The sequence below is a fragment of the Cornus florida genome, unplaced genomic scaffold (assembly GCF_030987335.1).
Source record: "Cornus florida cultivar Cherokee Brave unplaced genomic scaffold, ASM3098733v1 CherokeeBrave_3.0.0_Hap2_Chr07, whole genome shotgun sequence".
NCBI lineage: Eukaryota > Viridiplantae > Streptophyta > Magnoliopsida > Cornales > Cornaceae > Cornus > Cornus florida.
In genome coordinates, this window is record NW_026775577.1 from 18,206,334 (window position 1) to 18,232,544 (window position 26,211).

General features: G+C 35.8%; 2 protein-coding genes and 1 long non-coding RNA gene across 4 annotated transcripts; all 3 read left to right on the plus strand.

The window, feature by feature from the left end:
* Positions 1 to 630: 630 nt before the first annotated feature.
* LOC132266652 (uncharacterized) lies at positions 631 to 9,474 on the plus strand. 2 transcript variants are annotated; one of them, XM_059767585.1, is made up of 5 exons: positions 631 to 1,209; positions 2,786 to 3,034; positions 3,426 to 3,884; positions 7,568 to 8,020; positions 8,220 to 9,474. In XM_059767585.1, the coding sequence occupies exons 1-5, from the start codon at positions 1,153 to 1,155 to the stop codon at positions 9,204 to 9,206; spliced, it is 2,205 nt and encodes a 734-aa protein (XP_059623568.1). In that variant the 5' UTR covers positions 631 to 1,152; the 3' UTR covers positions 9,207 to 9,474. The 2 variants fall into 2 exon arrangements, with proteins under 2 accessions (XP_059623568.1, XP_059623569.1); XM_059767586.1 differs by having other exon boundaries at positions 632 to 1,209; positions 3,600 to 3,884.
* A 1,350-nt stretch (positions 9,475 to 10,824) lies between these two features.
* On the plus strand, positions 10,825 to 19,731 carry LOC132266653 (uncharacterized). Its single transcript, XR_009468654.1, has 5 exons — positions 10,825 to 11,940; positions 17,917 to 18,268; positions 18,422 to 18,667; positions 18,862 to 19,308; positions 19,594 to 19,731. It is a non-coding gene; the product is annotated as an uncharacterized LOC132266653 (long non-coding RNA).
* Positions 19,732 to 24,561: 4,830 nt separating this feature from the next.
* LOC132316338 (uncharacterized) lies at positions 24,562 to 26,188 on the plus strand. Its single transcript, XM_059814831.1, has 2 exons — positions 24,562 to 24,771; positions 25,026 to 26,188. Exons 1-2 carry the CDS (start codon positions 24,562 to 24,564, stop codon positions 26,040 to 26,042), a joined length of 1,227 nt encoding a protein of 408 aa, XP_059670814.1. The 3' UTR covers positions 26,043 to 26,188.
* The last annotated feature ends 23 nt before the right edge of the window (positions 26,189 to 26,211 follow it).

Below are 26,211 nucleotides of genomic sequence, written 5' to 3' on the forward strand. Positions count from 1 at the left end.
ACATTATTGTTTTTTCTCCAAAATAAAGTAATTTGAAACCGATCATATAATAAATTTAGGGGTGATAAATTACGACACGACTCACCAATACGACCTGAACACTACACGAGATAAGTGGGTTAAAGTTGACCTTAAACAGGTTCAGATCATAAAAGAATTGACATGGTTAACCCATTTAGTTAACCGTGTCGAGTTAGAGTTAAAGGGGGTTCAACCAGTATGACCCGTTTATATTCGTTTAACTCATTTTGTCATAATCATGAATATAACCTATGTAATATGTTACATGTTTAAACTTAATTACTATGGACAATTAAATCATTTTAACATAAACCTTAATTAATTCTTACAATTTTTCTTTTTATTTTGAATATTTAGATTAATTGTGACAAATGTGTTTCTAGTATTATTATTTGATTGAATATTGAATGTATTGGTTTGATAAACAGGTTACGTTTAATAGATAAGTTGAGTTAATGTCAAGGGTTCTTAACATGATTATTAATAGGTCGGGTTTGAATTTACCTATTTACTAAAATACCACACGACACAATTATAATCCATAAACACGAATCGCAATCTTTTAACAAATGTCATGAAGTTGACCGCATAATAATTACTATTTTATATTGAAATTAAATATTTAATTCTACCTATTGCTTTGGAAACCATAAATCGTGACTTTAAAATTAGATTTGGATGGAATATAATTCAAATTTTAAACTAATTTTTTTTCTAATTTCAATGCCAAACTACCAAATATAGCACATAGTAATAACAACCTCCCTTAAAAATAAAAAAAATAAAAATAAAAAATAAAAAAACGGCGGAATGAAGCGTCTCATCAAAATTTGCCAAGTCATAATTTGTGGGTCATGGCAACTTCTGAAGAGGATGCCCACGAAATCGTATGGGGTTGCAAACTATTACAGAAAAATTGAAAACAAAAAAAAAAAAAATCATTAAGAGGGTAACAGTTGTCAAACCATGAAAAAGCAATAAAATGCGATTCAACTTCAGAAAATGAGCACTCTTCACAGGCTCATGAAATAGAATCGCTGCCATTTTCTCAGATCAGTAGAGAGAGAAAGGAATAGTGGTCTTTGATTCAAAAAGGGAGGGGAGAGAGAGAGAGCGCTAAAGAAAAGAGAAATGGGGAGGAGAGGGCGAGGAAGAAAAAGAAAAGAAAAATATGATTCATCTACTGAGGTAACCCGTCTGAGTGTGTGTATTTTTATGTGTTCTTTCAGTGAAAAATATTAGTCAATGGAGTACAAAATTCTCTGATAGGAATAGGGCTTCTTCATATTATTTGTGTGTGGGTTTATGTGTGTTTATGTGTTTCTTTTAGTGAAAAATATGCGCTAATGGACTATAAAATGCTCTGATAGCAACAGGGTTTCTTCATTTTGTGTGTGTGTGTGTTTATGTGTTTGGTTCAGTGAAAAATATGAGCCAATGGGGTAAAAAATACTCTGATAAGAGCAGGGTTTCTTTATATTGTGTGTTTGTGTGTGTATGCGCACGCGTGTTTGTGGGTTTCATTGAAAAATATGACCAATGGAGTTGAAAATGCTCTGATAGTATTCTCTATGTATGTGTAATTGTGTGTGTGTGTATATATATATATATATATATATATATATATATATGTCACCTTGTCTAAACCACATCATGTTTTCCTAGAAAATTTCTCTATCTTTCCCAAAAACCAGTGTCTTCTCTGAGATCCCAAGAATACAAAAGAAACCACGATTTCATACTTTACTTTTGTTTATTTTTCTATTAGAACTTGTTCTATTTTCCTTTATTTCCAGTGGATGCTTTATTTTTGCTGTATGTATGGGAATGCTTGTTTAATGTGTGATATAAAAATGCTTTCTATGAAAAGGCTCTTTTCTATAGTATTTCTTTTCCTTACTTATTTTCTTTTCCATTCTCTCTATTTCTGAGATAATTCTTTTTCTGATCCAATGAATAAAACCACCATTATGGAGCCAAAACCACTAATGTTGTTCCCCATCGAGTTAGTTCCAAAGCACCCACACTACCAACTTAACCATCTGCAACTTACACTCACTGGAACAACCAAACAGATCATCCACCATTTGCCTATGCATGTATATTTGTGTATGTATTGTGCCTGTGATCTTCATATATACAAAAATTTACACAAGCAATTATCAATACATCTGTACATAACATTTCATGATCCTTTCTTTACTCCATGTTAAAATTAAAGTGGCATTTAAATATTAAAGTGAAACCCCCTTTCTATCATTTTCAAGGAACATGAGAGGAAAAAAAAAATGGAAATGTCATATAAAAAAATGGAGTATTAATGTTCATTGCCTAGTTTGCCTCTGCTCTGGTCCTTGATTATCTTAATAGTATCATATTTTTTAGGTTCGGTTTGAACCACAATTCCATACTAATACTTTTACCTTAACATACTTAGCTATACTGTGCTGAACTGTGATCTCTACTCTTAGAAGGCACTAATCCATCTTCAGGAAGCTCAAACTAATTGTTTGAAACTGTTAAACTGCATGGTTAATTGGCAACTCACTTTTTTCGGTTCATCTGATGTTAGTGTACAATCGTTCTGTGCTTATGGATGCTCATTACAGCTGCATGTATAGAACTGGACTCTTTAGATATTACATAATGATTATTAATGGGTTATGAAATTCAACAAGTCTTGATTTCTTCATTGTTGTATAGAAGCTCTTGAAATATGTTCGAATGTCAAATAATAGCTGATGCATTGGTATTGTTTGAGTAGGACTCTTTCAACTGCCCGACACATAATTCACCTGTGCCGTCTAGACACCTAACTCAACATTCAAAGGCGGTTCTTGGTCAGGGTTCTAACTCAAGATATCCAGTTCGAAGCAACAGATGGATCCCTAGTCACTGTTCCACATTGGCACCATCTAGTAGGGATTCGACAGGAACAGATATTTCAATTCCATCAATTGGAGATATTCCAATCTCAGAGAAGATTACTTCAGAAATCCCCATTCAGATTCAGGTATAAATAAAAGCATTTCCGATCCTTTTGGCATATCTGTCAGTTGTGTTTGACAGGATATCAGTAGTATTAGATATAAGTAGGCCACACATTGACATTCCATAGTAGGAAAAGATATAAATTCTTAGTGGTTACTAGCCCACACATTCACATTCCAAAGTAGGAAAAAGATATAAGTTCTTAGTGTTAGTAGCCCACACATTCACATTCCACAGTAGGAATCTATTTGTTTTTGTTAATTTATGTTTGCTGTCATTCACCTTATCTTTGCATAATCATGTTATAGAAACAAGTTCTTCGAAGGATCCCAAGGAATTTCTATGGTTCAAGTTCATTCATGTATATATATATATATCAATCAGTCGTCTATGCACTGGCATTGTCCATACAGGTGTCTAATTCTCCAGCTGCCTCCTTGATGTACCCAAGTCAACACAAAAAGATGACTCCCAATCATACTGGCACCCCGAGGTTGGCAAAGAGGGGGAAAAAATTAGACAACTTTGACAATTCCATATCAAAAACAAATACGAACAATGATGAAGTGATTTCCCCTCAAACTCAGGCCCAACAAGTTGCTGTTCTCTCTGCACCCAAGGAGGTTGTATCTGACAACCATCTATCAATAAGGGAGGCTATTGAAGCCTCAAATATTGTTGGGAGCAGACTAGAAGGGAGTGTCAACAACAGTAACCAAAGGGAGCATAGAAGCACCAGAGGGATCCCCAGTCACTCTTCCATTTTGACACCATCTAAGAGGGATTTCACAGAAAAGGATATTTCAAGTCCAGCAACAGGGAATATTCCAACCTCAGAAAAGATTACCTCGGAACTCCCCCTTCAGACTCAGGTATAAAGAAAGCACTGCCCAAGTGCTGCTCCTATGGCATTTCTTTTGGTTCTATTGACAGAATTTCAATATTATTAAGATACATATTCTTATTGGTTACTAGCACATGCATTCCACAGTAGTTATTTATATATTTTTGTTAGTTTATGTTTGCTTTTCATTCACCTCATCTGGCATCATTATGCTACAGAAGCAGGTTCTTTGTAGGATCTTAAGGAATTTTTATGGGTTAAGTTTCTTCATATTCTTAAAACATTTTGTCATGACTATGTTAATGCATCATCAAGTATGGTTCCACATACTTACATACATACATACATACATACATATAAGTTTGTAACACTTATACAGTCGTATAACAGTACTCAGCCCTCTCTCTTGCTTTATATACTGAATAACACTATCATGAGGTCAATTTTATGACAACTATGATCTCTCTGTCTTTTTGTTGTAATCATGTACAAATATTGAGACGCACATAGAACAGTCTGAAAAGAGAATTATATCAGCATTAAACAATTAAAACTTCATATTAAAAATTATTTACTGTAACTCACACATTTACCTTCTCTTTCTTTTGATTTATTTGACCAAATTGAACTATTACGTTTTACCGTCTCATTTAATTTTATTTTATAGTACTTTGAGCTGCTTTTTTTAGAGTGAGATCACTTTAATATTGGCTACGCGATTTATGCATTATTGTTATTATTGCGCCCAAAATATACTAATTTAAGGGAGAGCTTATAACAACTGCCATGAAGTTGACCTCATGAATATTGAAAATAAATATAAAGATGCGTTTGAAATTAGAATTGGAGGGGATTTAGTTTACACTTCAAAATTCAAACTAAATTACCTCCAATTCCAATCCCAAATCCAATTCAGTGCTCCCAAAATAGCATAAGAGTAATACTTTGTAGCAGCTTACCTTTGTTTAAAAAAAGGTAAGTAAAAAATAAAAGGAAGGAAAGAAGCTTCTCATCAAATATTTCCAAGTCACAACCTGGACCCACAATTTGTGGGACACATCTGATATGGCTACATCTGAAGAAGAGGCCCACGAAATAATACGAGGTATGAAACTATTTCAGAAAAATTGAGAGGGAAAAAAAAAAAAAAAAAAAAACTTATTAAGTGGATAACAGTTGTCAAACCATGAAAAAAACCATAAAATGCAATTCAACTTCAGAAATTGAGCACTCTTCAGAGGCTCTTGAATTAGAATCTCTGCCATTTTCTAAGACCAGCAGAGTGAGAAAGGTAAGAGAGAAAGAAAGAGTAGTCTTTGATTCAAAGCAGTAGGAGAGAAAGAACTCAAGAAAAGAGAGCAACGGGGAGGAGAGGAAGAGGAAGAGGAAGAAAAAGAAATGAAGAAGATGATTCATCTACTGAGGTAACCATTTATGTGTGTGTTTGTTTATGTGTTTTATTCAGTGAAAAATGTGAGCCAAATGAGTAGAAAATGCTCTGATAGGAACAGGGTCTCTTGGTATTGTGTGTGTGTTTTTATGTGTTTGGTTCAGTGAGAATTATGAGCCAATGCTCTGACAGGAACAGGGTTTCTTCATATTGTTTGTGTGAGCCAATAGAGTAGAAAATGGTCTGATAGGAACAGGGTGGGTTTCTTCATATTGCGTTTGTGTGTTTCTATGTGTTTGGTTCAGTGAAAAATATGAGCTAATGGGGTAGAAAATGCTCTAATAGGAACAGGGTTTCATCGCATTCTGCGTGTCTGTGTTTATGTGTTTCCGTCAGTGAAAAATATGAGCCAATGGAGTAGAAAATTATCTGATAGGAACAGGGTTTCTTCATACTGCGTGTGTGTAATTGTGTATATATAGATATATGTCACCTTTTCTAAACCACATCGTGTTTTCCTAGAAAATTTCTCTCTTTCCCAAAAACCTGTTTGTGTTTCTCTGAGATCCCAAGAAGGCAAAAAAGAACCCCATTTCATACTGTACTTTTGTTTTCTATTTACCTTTATTTCTAGTTAATGCTTTATTTTTATTTTATGTATGGGAATGCTTGTGCAATGTGTGATATGAAAATGCTATAGTGTTTCTATATTGTATATTTTCCATACGCATTTTCTTTTCCATTCTCTCTGTGTCAGATAATTCCTCTCACCCTTCTGATAGACAGAGGGCAACTTTTCTGAGATCCAATGAATAAAACCACCATTACTTTTTTGAGATCCAATGAATAAAACCACCATTGTGGAGCCAAAACCACTAATGTTGGTCCCCATCGAGCTAGTTCCAAAGCACCCATCCAATACTAACTTAACCATCTGCTACTAACACTCACTGAAAAAACCAAGCAGATCACCCTCCATTAGCCTATGCATGTATATTTGTGTATGTTTAGTGTCTGTGATCTTCATATATACATATAGTTACACAAGCAATTATCAATACATCTGTGCACACAATATTTCATGACCCTTCCTTTACTCCATGTTAAAATTAAAGTGGCTCTTAAAGATTAAAGTGAAATCCCATTTCTATCTTTTTCAAGGAAGGTGGGAGAAAAAAATGGAAATATCATGTAAAAAATTGTTTATTTTGTCGTGTTGCAAGGAGAGGAAAATCTGAGGATTTTCTATTCACCAAAATGGAGTATTAATGTTCATTGCCTAATTTGCCTATGCTCTGGTCCTTGATTATCTTTATAGTATTGTATTTCTTAGGTTTAGTTTACACCCCAGTTGCATACTAATAATTATCCCTTAACATACTTAGTCATATATGGCAAGGCCAAGCATTAAAACTTAAAAGTCATCTGTGTGTGTATATGTGCCAGAGTAGGATGGGGGGATTTTACATATATAAATAACCCTTATTGTGCTGAACTATAACCTCTACGCTTGGAAGGCACCAAAACATCTTCAGGAAGCTCAACTAATTGTTTGAAACTGTTGAACTGCATGGTTAATTGGCAACTCACTTTTGTTGGTTCATCTGATGTTAATGTACAACTGTTCTGTGCTTGTAGATAAAAAAAAATCATATCTGTTAAGTGTTGCTCATTACAGCCGTAGTCGTATGTATAGAACTGGACTCTTTAGATATTACAAACTGATTATTTGTTAACGGGTTATGAAATTCAACAAGTCTTGATTTCTTCATTGTTGTATAACACCTTTTGTAGTTATATGTTGTGATGTCGAATAATAGCTTATGCATTGGTATCTTTTGAGTAGGACTCCTTCAACTTTCTAACACATTATTCACCTGTGCCAAAGGTGGTTCTTGGTCAGGGTTCTACCTCGAGATATTCAGAGAAGATTACCTCAGAAATCCCCATTCTGATTCTGGTATAAATAAAAGCATTTCCCATCCTTTTGGCATATCTGTCGGTTGTGTTTGACAGGATATCAACGCTATTAAGATATAAGTTCTTAGTGGTTACTAACCCACACATTGACATTCCACAGTAGGAGAAAGATGTAAGTTCTTAGTGGTTACTAACCCACACATTGACATGCCATAGTAGGAATCTATTTTTTTTTGTTAATTTATGTTTGCGTTGGTTCACCTCATCTTCACATAATCATGTTATAGAGACAAGTTCTTCGAAGGATCCTAAGGAATTTTTATGGGTTAAGTTCATTCATATATATATATATATATATATATATATATGAATCAGTCTATGCACTTGCATTGTCCATACAGGTGTCTAATTCTCCAGCTGCCTCCTTGATGCACCCAAGTCAACACGAAAAGATGACTCCCAATCATACTGGCACCCCGAGGTTGGCAAAAAGGGGCAAAAAAATGGACAACTCTATATCAAAAACAAATACAAACAATGATGAAGTGGTTTCCCCTCAAACTCAAGCCCAACTAGTTGCTGCTCTCTCTGCACCCCATGAGGTTGTATCTGACAACCATCTGTCAATAAGGGAGGCTAATGAAGCCTCAAACATTGTTGGGAGCACACTAGAAGGAACTGCCAACAACGGAAACGAAAGGGAAGAGCATGAAAGCACCAGAGGGATCACCAATCACTCTTACACATTGACACCATCTAAGATGAATTTTACTGAAATGGATATTTCGAGTCCAGCAACACGGGATATTCCAACCTCAGAGAAGATTACTTCAGAACTCCCCCTTCAGACTCAGGTATAAAGAAAAGCAAGTGCTGTTCCTTTTGCATATCTTTTGGCTGTATTTTTGTTAGGTTATATTTGCTTTTCATTCACCTCATCTTGGGCATGATCATGCTACAGAAATAAGTTCATTATAGGGTCTTAATGAATTTTTATGGGTGGAGTTTCTTCACATGTATCAATCAGTCTATGCAATGGCATTGTCCGTACAGGTGTCTAATTCTCCAGTTGCTTCCTTGATGTCCCCAAGTCAACATGAAAAGATGATAACCAGTCATACTGGCAGCCCCAGGTTGGCAAAGGAGGGAAAAACAATAGGCAACATTAACAATGTATCAATATCACATACAAACAATGTTGAAGTGCACAGAGAGAATTTAATTTCCGAAGTGATCCTCCCTCAAACTCAGGAAGGTGAAGAACTCAACCCAGCTGCAGCTCTCTCTGCACACCATGTAATTGTATCTGACAAACATCTGCTGACAAGGGAGGCTAATAAAGCCTCAAATATTGTTGGGAGCATACCAGAAGGGAGTGCCAGCAATGGTAACCAAAGGGAAGTGAATCTAGGCCAAACTTTGAGTCTTAACCTTACGGAAATGGCTGAAACGTTGGATGACGATCTCGATGAGGTTGGATCTTTTCTTGATCCTGCTTTGGTCACCGTTAATGGGTACAGAGTGAAGCCAGAATGGGCATCTCTCCTTAGAGCAATATTTTTGAGATATGGAGATATTGCTAAGGATTGCTGTTTTGTGAGTACTATTAGATCTCGTTCGTTTCTCCTGGAGATAATATGTGAGATCATCCAGAAATTACAGGATACAGAATTCGTACATTTCACGCCTGCGGACCTCAATTCCATGCTTGATCAAGTTTGTGATCTGGAAACCGCAAAGCTGGAAGTTGGATGGCTGCGTCAGAGGCTGGATGATATTTCTGAGGCCATGAGGCTGTTCAGGGGCTATTCCAACCTGAAGGAGGCACAAAGAAGCAGAATTCAAGCCATTGAGAAAAAAAAGGAAGAGTTAAAAAGCTTCAAGGGTCAGATTCTAGCTTTACAGGAGAGAGTCGTTTTAGCAGAGGATGAGCTGACTCCAATGAAGGCTGAGGCTGAGAAGATTGATGAGACAATCACCGAGTCAAAGGCAAAAGTAAAATGTTTTTATCAACAATCTTTGGTACATGGCCTACTTTAGTTTAATGTCTCCATAACCAAACTCGTGTTTTGTTTCGAATGTCGTAGATGTTTCTTATAACTTAGGAGTCTAAGAAATTCTACTATTTTCTGGTTGATAGTCTCCTTTGCTGAAGTAGTAGTTACTGACTGCATTATAACGATGTGTGCTGTGACTGGAAACTAGAGTTTTCTATGGCCTTAAATTCACACCATAGTTTTTAAAGCTGTGAAACTTATTGAGGAACTTGTATATACATCCCTTGCAGTTTTTGGCCTACATTGCTTACTTTGCCTTGTGCTTTCTGGCTAGGAATGCTTTATGAACTGAATAGAATAGAATTTCGACATCTCCCTTGTTGAGTATGGCATTTTTGAACCGTATAATGCTTTCCTCTTCCTTGGCGTTTTTGACACTGAACATGTTCCAAGACACTGTAGCTTGTTTATTTCCTCTACTTAGGTCTGTTTGATGCAGTAGATGTTCAAGATAAGGGTGGTTCCATGTATTGATTATAGTAACCTGTTCTCTGTTTAGTAACTCTTTACCATCTATATTACTGCTCGAAACTGGTTGTACATCGCAGAGGACTATCATGGAAGATGTCGAAATTCCATGGAGCATCGAAGAAGAAACTATGATAATGTGGTTTAATGTTAACCAGGAAAAAAATGTTGTTGTATAGGTGGTAAACCAGGCAACAGGTATGGTGGGACTAGTAGTCCATGTATCCTGCTTTATGAAGCAAGGTCAATAAAACTTTTCACGGCTACTGCTAATTTATATCAAATGTTGCCGTATTTCATTTCAATCATTTATTTCTGAATGTACTCAAATTCTCATGAAAGGATTTTATTTTATTTTTGATAACTCATGAAAGGATTTACCAAAAGGAAATTATAAAGTGTCACCACAAGTCTGGCTACAACAAGCCAGACAATAAATAATTAAGGAAGATAATAATAATAATGATCATGGAACTGAAATACCAAATCGAATTGGAGTTCAATCTCATTTGTTTTACTATTCAGTTTGATTCTGGTTCCAAAATTTTAGAATCGCAATTTTAAGATTACATTCTAATTTTGAAGTCGCAATATATATAATAAAATATTAATTTTATTTTTTTAATAATCTTTTGTTCATTCCACATCAAAATGATAATCGCGATTTATACGTTTAAAAATATAGTATATATTTATAAAATAAATAAGAAACGATTAAGATGTTTGATATGTATACATTTGGTGTTCATGAGTAGAAGTGATTTCTCTGTACATTTGGTGTTATGGCTATATTGCATAAAAAACAATTTATTTTTTATTTAGGTAATTTATTAATTTTTTATGAATATATTGTTACTCTAAATAATTACTCGACTTTGTGGTCAGTCTTTGTTTATGTTTGACCCACAAACGTAAATAATTAATACGATAAGGACTTATCACGTGGCTTGTAACGGCTCTTTATTAATATTTGACTCCACACATAAAAACTCAATAATTAACTTATTCTCTGTCTTTAATATTTGATCATATTTTATGGATTTATCAAATTATAGTTAATGTACCTTTTTAACCTCTCAAAATATAAGTGGAATTTCTGTATTTCACTAGTCTTGCATTCCCATAAAGATAAACAGGTGTATTAATATACATTTGGTCCTAACCCTGGTCTCATTTACTATCATTTATCAGTGTTCTGTCAACCGTTGGCCATCCCCACCTCGCCGCCGTCCATCTTCCATTGGCCACCGTCGATTGTTCATCCCTCTCTAGTTCACGATTGTCCAACCTGCCTACATCTGATCCAAGAATCTGAAACCCAAGTTTCCCATTATTTATTTTCTCTGCAACAAAATCCCCCCTATTATCTTTCAGTTCTAGGGTTTTAATCTGTTTTACCGCTATGCATATGTTTATAGCTTTCATTATCTGATATTATTATTATTATTATTGTTTTGTTGTGATTGGGTTTTCTTTTTGATCCATTTGATTGCTAGCAAGACATATACGAATACATAAAAATTAGATTTCTTACCTTTTGGATTATTTGTTTTATTTTAGTTGTGCCTGAAACCTTCCTGATTGATACTATTATCTGATCTTATGCTTTGATATGCTTATTTCTGTATAATAACTGTTAGTGTCAGTGAAAACTGAAATTAGTGACATTTCCGTAATGAAATATAATGCCTTTTTTACAACCCTATTAAGACCGGTGAATGATCCTCCCATGTACTTGAATTCTTGAGGTTAGAGCAATTTCATTGTTTAATCTAGAAGCGAACCTAATAAGTTTTTAAAATTGCATGAATGAGGTGATTGATGCTAGAAATAATCTTAGGTAGGTAGGATGCTCCTTGAGTCTCACCTTTGACATAGACGTTAAGTGAAATGAACCACAATAATTAAATCATGCAAACTTATAAAATGTAGTTCGATGCATGCTCATTTCCTACGAGTAGTTTTATATTACTCACCCCTACGATACTGGGGCATATTTCAGGTACAAAAATCAAAGTTGAGGTCTTCATTATGCTTGGATGGTTTGTGGACTTGGAGACTTCCATTTTTGTGAAGGTTGGCTTGGAATGCCAATTATAGTCTTATATGTCAACATGTGTACATTTGATTCCTTATATGTAATGTGTATATGAGTACACTCTTTATAATGTATTTGACATGTATGTCCAGCAACAGGGAATACTCCAACCTCAGAGAAGATTACTTCGGAACTCCCCCTTCAGACCCAGGTATAAAGAAAAACACTGCCCAAGTGCTGCTCCTTTTGGCATATCTTTTTGTTCTATTGACAGAATTCCAATATTATTAAGATATATATTCTTATTGGTTACTAGCCCATACATTCCACAGTAGTTATTTATTTATTTTTGTTAGTTTATGTTTGTTTTTCATTCACCTCATCTTGGACATCATCATGCTACAGAACTTTATACGATCTTAAGGTATTTTTATGGGTTAAGTTTCTTCATATTCTTAAAACTTTACATCATGACTCTGTTAATGCATCATCAAGTATAGTTCCACATACATACATACATACATATAAGTTTGCAACAATATGTAGTCATGTACAAATATTGAGATGCGCATAGAACAGTCTGAAAATAGAATTATATCAGGATTATACAATCAAATTTTCATATTAAAATTTAGGGTTAATTACTCTCACACCCCTGAGGTTTGTCCCATTAACAGTCAAATGAAAGTTAGTCATTTTTTGAACAATTATACCCCTTCAGGTTTGGTAAAGTTAACAAATACAACCCTATCACAACTGACACATGGCTAATTGACCTTATTGCCCTTTGACCTTTACAAATTATTTTATTTGACTAAATTAACCCTCACATTTTCTCTCCCCCTCTCTCTCTACCCACAACCACCCTCATTCTCTTCTTCTATATCTCCATTGTACCAGCTGCCATCACCATCATCAGTCCATCACCACAAAATATATATCATATATATACACATACATATATATATATATATATATATATATATTTCACACACAATACCGCCGGCAACCTCTACCACCACCCCCCATCGCCACCTCCACCACCGCCCACCCTTCCACTAAGCTACAAATTATTCTGAATTCCTTCATTCCACACACCCTGAGGTTTGTCCCATTAACAGTCAAATGAAAGTTAGTCATTTTTTGAACAATTATACCCCTTCAGGTTTGGTAAAGTTAACAAATACAACCCTATCACAACTGACACATGGCTAATTGACCTTATTGCCCTTTGACCTTTACAAATTATTTTATTTGACTAAATTAACCCTCACATTTTCTCTCCCCCTCTCTCTCTACCCACAACCACCCTCATTCTCTTCTTCTATATCTCCATTGTACCAGCTGCCATCACCATCATCAGTCCATCACCACAAAATATATATCATATATATACACATACATATATATATATATATATATTTCACACACAATACCGCCGGCAACCTCTACCACCACCCCCCATCGCCACCTCCACCACCGCCCACCCTTCCACTAAGCTACAAATTATTCTGAATTCCTTCATTCCACACACCCAGGGTTCGAAATCGACCCACAAATAATTGATCACTGCCCAATCAATCTGAATCAATGCATCACACCAAATGCATACCGTTACCCCTCGTCAACGTTGGAATTGCGTCACCCATAGCTGGCCAAGATCTCGTCAACGTCGGAATCGCGTCACTGCCATGCCATTGTTGCTGCTAGTCAACATCAGAATCGTGCTGTGGTACTCGCGAGAAATCGACCCTATGTTGCATTCTTCATCCTCACCATCCATTTCTGCAAAATTGGTTTGGTTTATATATATATATAACAAATAGAAAGCAAAATGGGTTTGATTTCCCTTTTTTTTAACAAAAAACTGCAAATTGGTTTGGGTTTATATATATATCTATATATAGTTATTTTCGAAAAGGCCAAAAAAAAAAAAAAAAAAAAAAAGGAAGAAGGTTGATTTGGACTTGAGATATGTGGGAATGGTGACTGTGGGTGGTTTCAAAAAAAAAAAGGAGGGTTTGATTTGGGGTGGAGTCGGTGGACCGGGTGGTGACTAGGGGCGGCGACTGGTGTGTGGATCACCATTTTTTGTTGTTGAGTTTTGCTAGGTTTGAAACTAAGAAGAGAGAAAAGACCCTGTGTTTGGGAGAGAAATTTCTGTAATGATTATGGATATTTAAGTAATTTAATCAGTTAGATATTTTATATTACAAATTAATTAAATAACAAGGGGTAATCTAGACATTTCATACTTTTTTTTAAGGTAAACAAGGGGTGTCAATGTCATAAAATGGCCAAAGTTTCATCTTAGTGTCAATATGCCACACCTAGTGTGGGTTTAATTAACCCTAAAATTTATTTACTATAGCTCACACATTTACTTTCTCTTTCTTTTGATTTTATTTGACCAAATTGATCTATTATTTTTTACCCTCTCATTTAATTTTATTTTATGGTACTTTGAGCTGCTTTTTTTTTACAGTGAGACTTTAATATTGGCTACGCAATTTATGCATTATTATTATTTTTTTGCCCAAAATATACTAATTTAAGAGAGAGCTCATTACAACTGCCATGAAGTTGACCTCATAAATATTAAAATAAATATATAATGTTGCGTTTGATATTATAAGTGGAGGGAATTTAGTTTACACTTCAAAATTCAAACTAAATTACCTCCAATTCCAATTCCAATCCCAATCTCCAATTCAGTGCTCCCAAAATAGCATAAAAGTAATCCTCTGTAGCAGCTTACCTTTGTTTAAAAAAAGGTAAATAAAAAAAAAAAAAAAACGAAGGAAAGAACCTTTTCACCAAATATTGCCAAGTCACAACTTGGACCCACAATTTGTTGGTCACATCTGATGAGGCAACATCTGAAGAAGAGGTCCACGAATTCGTACGAGGTATGAAACTATTTCAGAAAAATTGAGAGAGAGAAGAGGAAAAAAAAAAAAAAAACCCATTAAGAGGATAACAGTTATCAAACCATGAGAAAAGCACTAAAATGCAATTCAACTTCAGAAAATGAGCACTCTTCAGAGGCTCATGAAATAGAATCTCTGCCATTTTCTAAGACCAGTAGAGTGAGAAAGGCGAGAGAGCAATGGGGAGGAGAGGAAGAGGAAGAAAAAGAAAAGAAGATGATTCATCTACTGAGGTAACCCATTTGTGTGTGTGTATATTTGTGTTTATGTGTATCATTCAGTGAAAAATATGAGCCAATCGACTAGAAAATGCTCTGATAGGAACAGGGTTTCTTGATATTGTGTTTGTGTTTTAATGTGTTTGGTTTAGTGAGAAATATGAGCCAATGCTCTGATAGGAACAAGATTTTTTCATATTGTTTGTGTGAGCCAATGGAGTAGAGAATGGTCCGATAGGAACAGGGTTTCTTCATATTTTGTTTGTGTGTTTTTATGTGTTTGGTTCAGTGAAAAATATTAGCCAATGGGGTAGAAATGGTTCTAATAGGAACATAGTTTCATCATATTTTGTGTGTGTGTGTGTGTCTATGTGTTTCCTTTAGTGAAAAATATGAGCCAATGAAGTAGAAAATTATCTGATAGGAACAGGCTTTCTTCATACTGTGTGTGTGTAACTGTGTATATATAGATATATGTCCCCTTTTCTAAACCACATCGTGTTTTCCTAGAAAATTTCTCTTTCCCAAAAACCAGTTTGTGTTTCTCTTAGATACCAAGAAGGCAAAAGAGAACACCATTTCATACTGTATTTTGTTTTTCTATTTACCTTTATTTATAGTTGATGATTTATTTTTATTAGGGTTAAGTGCACTAAATCTATTCATGTTTGTTGCAAAAACTCCAACTCTGTTAGTTAGCCATCTCATATTTAATGTTAGGCAGGGGCACGTGACCTAGGTGCCTTGGCCAAAATTTAAAATCACATATATACCCTTATCACTGTTCTAGACCATTATATATATCACTATATATATACACACACCTTGTATAAACATTCGAACCAAAACCCCCCAAATTGAAAAAACCCTAATATTCGATTCTCTATTAGCAGCAAATCCTCTCTCCTTCACTCTCCTGAACGGACTCCTCCATGCTGCCATTTGACGCTCATGTCTCCGTCTCAATTTGGGTATCCAGATTCTCTTCCTCCACCACAACTTTGCCATCCCCATCATCCAGCAATAGAAAACTTTGCACCAGCGAGTTGTCAATCTCCATCTCCATCTCAAATTGGGTGTTCAAATTCGCCTCATCTGCCATAGCTTTGTCATCCCCATCTTCCAAAGAAGCAACCAAGGACTCTGCACCAACAAATTTTACTTTTTTCTATCTCCTGAACAGAGCTCTCTATTGCCTTTTTGCCGTCGTCTCTACCTCCATTTCAAAGTCCACCATTAAATTCTTCTCCTCTGCCACAACTTTGTCATCCTCATTGCTTGTAAAACCAATTGAGGTCTCTGCCCTAATAATTTCTGCAATTTCAAGCTCCTGCCCACTATCTTTTGCGGTCTCGGTCTCCATTTCAAAGTCCACCATCAGATTTTTCTGGTTTTGTGTACGTTGATTTTCTGGTTTTTTGTTTTTGAGCTTCTCCTTTGCAGTAGCTCATGAACCCAACTAAACATTGCTTTGAGTGGGTTTAGCACGGGGTATTGAGAGAGAGATCGCTTCATGCATACAGTAGAAGCTGGTTTAGAAGCAATTGGGATAAAGTTATAATTACGATGTGGTGGCGCTTTTTTATTGGAGATTGAAATTGCATTTGCTACCTCAGCAGCTGAAGTTGCACATAATTCAAAACGACGTTGTTCAAAGCAAGGGCTAATAGGTAAATTGATTGTTCCGTTAACGGCTGGTTGACAATTGTCCTTAACTGCAACATTTCTAAAGTTTAGGGGGTTATTTTTAGTTTAGGGGGGTTTCTTGCAATTGGCTCATAATTCAGGGGGGGTTTAATGCACTTTACCCTTTTTATTATATGTATGAGAATGCTTGTGCAATGTGTGATATGAAAATGCTATAGTGTTTCTATATTGTATATTTTCCATACACATTTTCTTTTCCATTTTCTCTGTTTCTGAGATAATTCCTCTCACCCTTCTGACAGACAGAGGGTAACTTTCTGTGATCCAATGAATAAAGCCACCGTTACTTTTTTGAGATTTAATGAATAAAACCATCATTATGGAGCCAAAACCACTAATGTTCTTCCCCATCGAGCTAGTTGCAAAGCACCCATCCACTACTCACTTAAACCATCTGCTAGTAACACTCACTGAAAAAACCAAGCAGATCATCCTCCATTAGCCTATGCATGTATATTTGTGTATGTATTGTGTCTGTGATCTTCATATATACATAAATTTACACAAGCAATTATCAATACATCCGTGCACACAACATTTCATGACCCTTCCTTTACTCCATGTTAAAATTAAAGTGGCTCTTAAAGATTAAAATGAAATCCCCTTTCTATCATTTTCAAGGAATGTGAGAAAAAACATGGAAATGTCAAATAAAAAATTGTTTATTTTGTTGTGTTGCAAGGAGAGGAAAATCTGAGGATTTTCTATTCACCAAAATGGAGTTTTAATATTCAATGCCTAATTTACCTATGCTGTGGTCCTTGATTATCTTAATAGTATTGTATTTCTTAGGTTCAGTTTGCACCACAATTGCATACTAATAATTATGCCTTAACATACTTAGTCATATATGACAAGGCCAAGCATTTAAAGTTGTGTGTGTATATGTGCCATAGTAGGATGGGGGAATTTTACATACATAAATAACCCTTATTGTGCTGAACTATAACTCTACGGTTGGAAGGTACCAAACCATCTTCAGGAAGCTCAACTAATTGTTTGAAACTGTTGAACTGCATGGTTAATTGGCAACTCGCTTTTGTCGGTTCATCTGATGTTAAAGTACAACCGTTCTGTGCTTGTGGAGAAAAAAAAATATCTGTTAAGTGTTGCTCATTACATCCATAATCGTATGTATAGAACTGGACTCTTTAGATATTACAAACTGATTATTTATTAACGGGTTATGAAATTCAACAAGTCTTGATTTCTTTATTGTTGTATAGAACCTTTTGTAGTTATATGTTATGATGTCGAATAATAGCTTATGCATTGGTATTGTTTGAGTAGGACTCTTTCAACTTTCTGACACATTATTCACCTGTGCCAAAGGTGGTTCTTGGTCAGGGTTCTACCTCGAGTTATCCAGTTCGAAGCAACGATTGGATCCCCAGTCACAGTTCCACATTGACACCATTTAGGAGGGATTTTACAGGAGCGGATATTTTGATTCCAGCAATCAGAGTTATTCCTATCTCAGAGAAGATTACTTCAGAAATCCGTTCCTGTAAAATCCTTCCTACATGGTGTCAATCTTCAGGAAGCTTATACTAATCCATCTTCAGGAAGCTCAAACTAATTGTTTGAAACTGTTGAACTGCATGGTTAATTGGCAACTCACTTTTTTCGGTTCATCTGATGTTGATGTACCATCGTTCTGTGCTTATGGATGCTCATTACAGCTGTATGTATAGAACTGGACTCTTTAGATATTACATAATGATTATTAACGGGTTATGAAATTCAACAAGTCTTGATTTCTTCATTGTTGTATAGAAGCTCTTGAAATATGTTCTGATGTCAAATAATAGCTGATGCATTGGTATTGTTTGAGTAGGACTCTTTCAACTGCCCGACACATAATTCACCTGTGCCGTCTAGACACCTAACTCAACATTCAAAGGCGGTTCTTGGTCGGGGTTTTAACTCGAGATATCCAGTTTGAAGCAACAGATGGATCCCTAGTCACTGTTCCACATTGACACCATCTAGTAGGGAATCGACAGGAACAGATATTTCAATTGCAGCAACTGGAGATATCATCTCAGAGAAGATTACTTCAGAAATCCCCATTCAGATTCAGGTATAAATAAAAGCATTTCCCATACTTTTGGCACATCTGTCAGTTGTGTTTTGACAGGATGTCAATGCTATTAAGACGTAAGTTCTTAGTGGTTATTAGCCCACACGTTGACATTCCACAGTAGGAGAAAGACGCAAGTTCTTAGTGGTTACTAACCCACACATTGACATTCCACACTGGCATTGTCCATACAGGTCTCTAATTTCCAGCTGCCTCCTTGATGTACCCAAGTCAACACGAAAAGATGACTCCCAATCATACTGGCACCCCGAGGTTGGCAAAAGGGGGGCAATAAAACAGACAACTCTAAAACAAATACAAAAAATGATGAAGTGATGTCCCCTCAAACTCAGGCCCAACTAGTTGCTACTCTCTCTGCACCCCATTAGGTTGTATCTGACAACCATCTGTCAATAAGGGAGGCTAATGAAGCCTCAAATATTGTTGGGAGCACACTAAAAGGAAGTGCCAACAACGGCAACGAAAGGGAAGAGCATGAAAGTACCAGAGGGATCACCAATCACTCTTACATTTTGACACCATCAAAGATGGATTTTGCAGAAATGGATATTTTGAGTCCAGCAACACGGGATATTCCAACCTCAGAGAAGATTACTTCAGAACTACCCCTTCAGACTCAGGTATAAAGAAAAGCACTGCCCAAGTGCTGCTGCTTTGGCATATCTTTTGGTTGTATTGACCGAATTCCAATGTTATAAGATATATATTCTTTTTGGTTACTTGCCCATACATTCTAGAGCAGGAATTTATTTATTTTTGTTAGTTTATGTTTGCTTTTCATTCACCTCATCTTGGGCATGATCATGCTACGGAAATAAGTTCTTTATAGGCATTTAAGCAATTTTTTATGGGTTAAGTTTCTTCAGATGTATCAACCAGTCTATGCAATGGCATTGTCCGTACAGGTGTCTAATTCTCCAGCTGCTTCCTTGATGTACCCAAGTCAACATGAAAAGATGATTCCCAGTCATACTGGCAGCCCCAAGTTGGCAAAAGACGGGAAAAGCAATTCAGCAATGGTAACCAAAGGGAAGAGAATCTAGGCCGAACTTTGAGTCTTAACCTTACGGAAATGGCTGAAATGTTGGATGACGATCTCTTTGTGGTTGGATCTTTTCTTGATCGTGCTGGTCACCGTTAATGGGTACAGAGTGAAGCTGGAATGGGCATCTCTCCTTAGAGCCATATTTTTGAGATATGGAGATATTGCTAAGGATTGCTCTTTTGTGAGTATTAGATCTAGTTCGTCTCTCCTAGAGATAATGTGTGAGATCATCCAGAAATTGCAGGAGACTGAATTCGTACATTTCACGCCTGCAGACCTCAAATCCATGCTTGATCAAGTTTGTGATCTGGAAACCGCAAAGCTGGAAGTTGGACGGCTGCGTCAGAGGCTGGATGGTATTTCTGCGGCCATGAGGCTGTTCAGGGGCTATTCCAGCCTGAAGGAGGCACAAAGAAGCAGAATTCAAGCCATTGAGAAAAAAGAAGAGTTAAAAAGCTGCAAGTAGCAGATTCTAGCTTTACAGGAGACAGTCCTTTTAGCAGAGGATGATCCGACTCCAATGAAGGCTGAGGCTGAGAAATTTGATGAGAAAATCACCTAGTCAAAGCCAAAAGTAAAATGTTTTTATCAACAATCTTTGGTACTTGGCCTACGTTAGTTTAATCTCTCCATGTGTTTTGTTTTGAATGTTCTCCAAATTGTTTCTTGTAACTTAGGATCCATTTGGGTTTAAGAAATTATACTATTTTCTGGTTGATACTCCTTTGCTGAAGTAGTAGTTACTGACTGCATTCTAACCATGTGTGCTGTGAGGCCTTAATTTCACAATCATGATTAATTGTGGAACTTGTATATGTACACCCCCTTGCTGTTTTTGGCCTGTATACTAATTTGGGGCTTCTTGTTATTTGTATACTAATTATCCTTCTGTTTAAAGTTAGCTTGTTTCTTTCTTCTTCCTTGGCGTGGCATGTTTGATACCGTACGTGTTCCAAGACATTGTAGCTTGTTTCTTTTCTCTAACGTGGCGTGTTTGATGCAGAAGATGTTCAAGATAACCACCATTATTGATTATAGTTCTCTGTTTGGTAACTCTTTACCATTAATATTACTGCTCGAATTTGCAGAGGACTAGTGCTATGCAAAGTTCTTTGAGGTTATGTTCGGCTACACGGAATTGGAACCTTAGATTTGGAATTGATTGAATTAGAGAAATTTTTGGTTTAATTTTTTGAGTTGCTTTTCTCCAATTCTACAAATTTCAATTTCAATGTTCCAATTTCATGCAAGGAGTTAGTGTAAAGATGTCAAAATTCCATGATAATTCGGTTTAATGTAACAGTTGCGCTGAGTGATATGCCGGGAAAATAAGTTGTCGTATAGGTGGTAGACCAGGCAACAGGTATGAGACTAGCAGTCCATGTGCCCTGCTTTATGATGCAAGGGTCAACAGAAAGGAGAGTTCAATAAAAGTTTGCACAACTACTGCTAAAATACAATTCTGCTTCAGCAAATAAGATGAAAAAGAGAAGAAGAGGAGTCCAAAACAGAATGGCAAGTTCCTATTCTGACTCATTTTCTTCTCACTCTCCTGGTCTTAGAAACAAACAACCAACCTTTCATCTGCTTAGGTAACCCATCCATCTCTGTGAGTTTTTATGAAAAATGAGCCATAGAAATGCTATGATAGAAATAGGGTTCTTCATATTATATGTGTATGTGTGTTTATGTGTTTCGTTTAGTGAAAATTATAATTTAATGGAGTACAAAATGCTCTGATAGGAACAGGGTTTCTTCATATTATATGTGTGTTTTTGTGTATGTGTTGTGTGTTTCGTTTAGTGAAAAATATGAGCCAATGGAGTAAAAAATGCTCTGATAGGAACAGGGTTTTTAAATATTATATTTGTGTTTTTGTGTGTGTGATTATATGTTTTGTTTAGTGAAAATATGAGTCAATAGAGTAGAAAATGCTCTGATAGGAACAAGGTTTCTTCATATTATATGTGTAGGTCTGCATATATAATCATATCGATATATCTCACCCTTTCTCTAAACCAAAATTAAAATTATTGTAATAAAGTGACTAAGGTTGATAATTCAAGTAATACATTTGTCACTTTTATTTCTTTTTCAATGGCCATAATCCCCAAGAACAATTATTTCAGGTTTTTTTAATCTTCCTTTTGTGATTGATGATTTCTTATTAGTTTGCCAAATCATCTAATTTTTCTCTCTCATTCTATCTTGGGTAAAGTACATCTTTATTACTGCTACTCACCTTGCAATTGTATGAATGATTCAATTTATATATATATATATATTTTTTAATTTATGTTTTATTGTTTTATTATTTTATACTTCTACATTCATACATATTTCTAGAACTTTGGAAGACTTGTACAGTCATATAACACGCACGCCAAAGGGATGAAGAATAAGTTTCTTACCTTTTAAAACAAAAGAGAAAAAAAAAAAAAAATTACTTTCATCAGATATTGCCACGTCATAACTTGGACCTACAATTTGTGGGTAAGGCCTTATGTGGCAGCATCTGAAGAAGAGGATTAGGAACTACTTCAGAAAATTGGAAAAAAAGAAAAGTAAAAAGGACAACAAAGATTGTCACTTCTGTACCAAAAGGTATAAAATGCAGTTCAGTGAGCAGTCTAGAAAGAGAATCTCTGCCATTTTGCAAGACCAGGAGGGTGAGAAGGTGCCAGAGACAGAGAAAAAGTGTGGCTTTTGATTCAAAACGAAGAGAGAGAGAGAGAGAGAGAGAGAGAGAGAGAGCAAAGAGAGCAATGGGGAGGAAAGTGAGAGGAAGACAAAGAAGAGAAGAAGATCAAACAGAATGCCAACAGAAGCCCAACCTTTCATATGCTAAGGTAACCCATTTCTGTGTGTGTGTGTATGTGTGTGTGTGTGTGTGTTTGATGTGTAAATATATATGTATGTGTGTTATATATCAAATACAGACACATATATGTCAATATGAACCAGATAGTCTTAGAGTTAAGTTTCGTTCAGTTAGATTATATTTGCTGCCAATTATGAAATTGTACAATTTTACCCTTTAGCTAGCCTCCTTAAGGTCTCTCTATTCTCTATTCTTTGCACCTCTCAACAAAGCGTACACAAATTAAAATGGTATTTATTGAGAAATTACTTAAAGAGAATTAATTCCTTGAAAATTAAATAGTTTATTGGATTATCTTGTAGATTAATAGCTAAAACAGAAAGGGGAAAAATAAAGAAAAGAAAAAAGAATATGAGAACACTCTTTGGGAAGTACCAGGATCGAGGATGATGAAGTTCTGTTTGTTTCATTACTTTTGTGATATTGTCAAGCATAGTGTTTGGGTCTGTACAAATTTATGTGGTATCAAATGAGTGAGTCATACTATAAACTTTAGAAGAGAGTTAGTAAACATCTAAGATGTGAAATTGCAGTGTCTGATAATCAATTTTGATATATGCCCAGAAGGTCAACAATGGAAACTATTTACTGAAAAGATGTAGAGAAGAGGACAAATCTTCATATGGTTCTTATTGGTTTGGGGAAAGTCCGTGATAGAGTCCCTAGATATACAGCATATTGAGTTTTAAGAAAGAAAGGAGTCGAAAACATATTTATGGATATGCTAAAGGACTTCTATGGTGGAACTGTGACTATACTAATGGAAACTGTGGGAGGAAAAAGTGAATATTCATTTATTGTATGCTTAAATCAAGCATCAACATTAAGTCCGTATCCTTTTGCCTTAGTTACGAATAACTTAACGAAACATATGTAGGATGAGGTTCCATAGTGCATGACAGCATGTTATTCGCTGAAAATATACTTTCAATTGATGAAACTAGAGCAAGAATAAGTGAATTAGAGGTCCTGGCTTGAATCAAGAGAGTTCGAGACTGGTGAGACTAAAACTGAATATATGGAATGTAACTTTAAAATGCATTCAAGAGCTTTTTAGGAAACTTCCTTCTTGAATTTTGTTCCAAAGTTTGAAAAACTTTTTCAAAACCACATCATTTTTTCATATAAAATTTCTCTCTTTCCCCAAACCACTGTGTGTTTCTCTGAGATCCAAGGATGCAAATGAAAACACCATTTCATACTGTGCTTTTGTATAATTTTCTATTAAAACTAGTTCCACTTACCTTTATTTACAGTTGATGCTTTTTTTTGTTATATTTATGGGAATACTTGTGCAATGTGTGATATGAAAATGCTTTCCAAGAAAAGGCTCTTTCCTTTTTTCTTTTTTTTTTCTTTTTCTTTTCCGCAGAAGTTAAGGACTCTTTTCTATAGTGTTTCTTTTCCTAACACATTTTCCTTTCCATTTCTCTATTTTTTCGAGAAAATTCCTCTCACCCTTCTGATGGACAGAGAGTAACTTTTCTGAGATCCAAAGAATGTAATCACCAATATGGATCCAAAACCACTAATGTTCTTCCCTACCGATCTAGTTCCAAACTACCCTTGCACTACTTTAACCAAAACCAGACCACCACTATCGTCTTGAGGAAGCTCAATTCATTGTTTGAAATTGTTGAACTATATGGTTAATTGGCAACACACTTTTGTTGGTACATCAAATGTTAATGTACAACTGTTCTGTGCCTATGGAATTGAATAATATAACTTTTTCAGTGTTGATCATTACAGCCGTATGTATAGAACTGGACTCTTTAGATATTACATACAGATTATTTGTTAATGGATTATGAAACTCAACAAGTCTAGATTTCTTCATTGTTGTATAGAAGCTTTTGTAGTTTTATGTTCTGATGTTGTATAACAGCTTATGAATTGGTATCATTTGAGTAGGACACTTTCAACTGTCCGACACATCATTCACCTATGCCGTCTAGATACCTAACTCGAAATGCAAAGGCGGTTCTTGGTCAGGGTTCTACCCTGAGATATCCAATTCCAAGCACCAAATGGTGTCATTGTTGCACATTGACACCAACTAGGACATATTTTAAAGCAACAGATATTTCAATTCCTGCAACCGGTGATATTCCAATCTCCGAGAAGATTACTTCAGAATTCCCCATTCAGATTCAGGTATAAAGAAAAGCACTGCCCTTCCTTTTGGCATATCGGGCAGTAGAATTTTGTGACAATATATCAATACTATTTAAGATTTAATTCTTAGTGGTTACTAGCACACACATTGACATTCCACAGTAGGAATCATGCTATAGAGACAAGTTCTTCGAAGGATCTTATGGATTTTTTTATGGTTGAGTTCATTCATATATATATATATATATATATATAAATATAAGTCAGTTTATGCACTGCAATTGTCCATACAGGTTTCTGATTCTCCAGCTGCTTCCATGATGTACCCACCTAAACGTCAAAAGACAACTCCCAATCATACTGGCAGCCCAAGGCTGGCAAAGAGGGGAAAAGCAATACGCAGCATCTATGATTCTACAACAATATCAAGTACAAGCAATGTTGAAGTGCACTTGGAGAAATTAATTTCAGAAGTGATCATCCCTCACATTCTGGAAGATGAAGAACTCAAAGTAGGTGCTGCTCTCTCTCCACCCCATGTGGTTGTATCCGACAAACATCTCCCAACTAGGGAGGCTAATGAAGCCTCAAGTATAGTTGGGAGTGGACCAGAAGGGAGTGCCAGCAATGGTAACCAAAGGGAAGAGAATCTAGGCCGAACTTTGAGTCCTGACCTCACGGAAATGACTGAAATGTTGGATGACATCTCTTGTGATCTCGATGAAGTTGGGTCTTTCCTTGATTCTACATTGGTCACCGTTAATGGGTATGTAGTGAAGCCGGAATGGGGATCTCTCCTTAGGGCCATATTTTCGAGATATGGAGATATTGCTAAGGATTGCTCTGTTGTGAGTATTAGATCTCGTTCATCTTTCCTGGAGATGATCTGTGAGATCATCCAGAAACTACATGATACAGAATTCATACGTATCACGCCCGTAGACCTCAAATCCATGCTTGATCAAGTTCGTGATCTGGAAACTGTAAGGATGGAGGTTGGATGGCTGCGTGAGAGGCTGGATGATATTTTTGAGGCCATGCAGCTGTTCAGGGGCTATAGCACCCTAAAGGAGGCACAGAGAAGAAAAGTTCCAGCCATTGAGAAAAAAAAGGAAGAGTTAAAAAGCATCAACATGGAGATTGTAGATTTACTGGAGAAGTTTGTATTTTTAAAGGAGAAAGCCGCCTTAGCAGAGGAGGAGCTGACTCCAATGAAGGCCGAGGCTGAGAAGATTGATGAGACAGTCTCAGAGACAAAGGCAAAAGTGAAATGTTTTTATCAAAAGTCTTTGGTTCATGGCCTAGTTTAGTTTAATCTCTGCTTGATAACTTTCGTGGTTTGTATTCGTTACCAAAAAACAAAACTTCTGTGGTTTTTTTTTATAATGCCTTTCGAAGGTAAATGTTTATTATAACTTATAGCTTAAGAACCATCTGGAGCTAACAAAGTGTACTATGTGTTTGCTGAGGTACAGTTGG

Bases quoted from the DNA above. Each gene is read 5' to 3' on its own strand.
- LOC132266652 (XM_059767585.1), top strand. From the start codon at position 1,153: ATGGGGAGGAGAGGGCGAGGAAGAAAAAGAAAAGAAAAATATGATTCA. The intron at 1,210-2,785 runs GTAACCCGTCTG...TTGTTTGAGTAG, and splicing joins AATATGATTCATCTACTGAG to GACTCTTTCAACTGCCCGAC. The intron at 8,021-8,219 runs GTATAAAGAAAA...TTGTCCGTACAG, and splicing joins AACTCCCCCTTCAGACTCAG to GTGTCTAATTCTCCAGTTGC.
- LOC132316338 (XM_059814831.1), top strand. From the start codon at position 24,562: ATGCCGTCTAGATACCTAACTCGAAATGCAAAGGCGGTTCTTGGTCAG. The intron at 24,772-25,025 runs GTATAAAGAAAA...TTGTCCATACAG, and splicing joins AATTCCCCATTCAGATTCAG to GTTTCTGATTCTCCAGCTGC.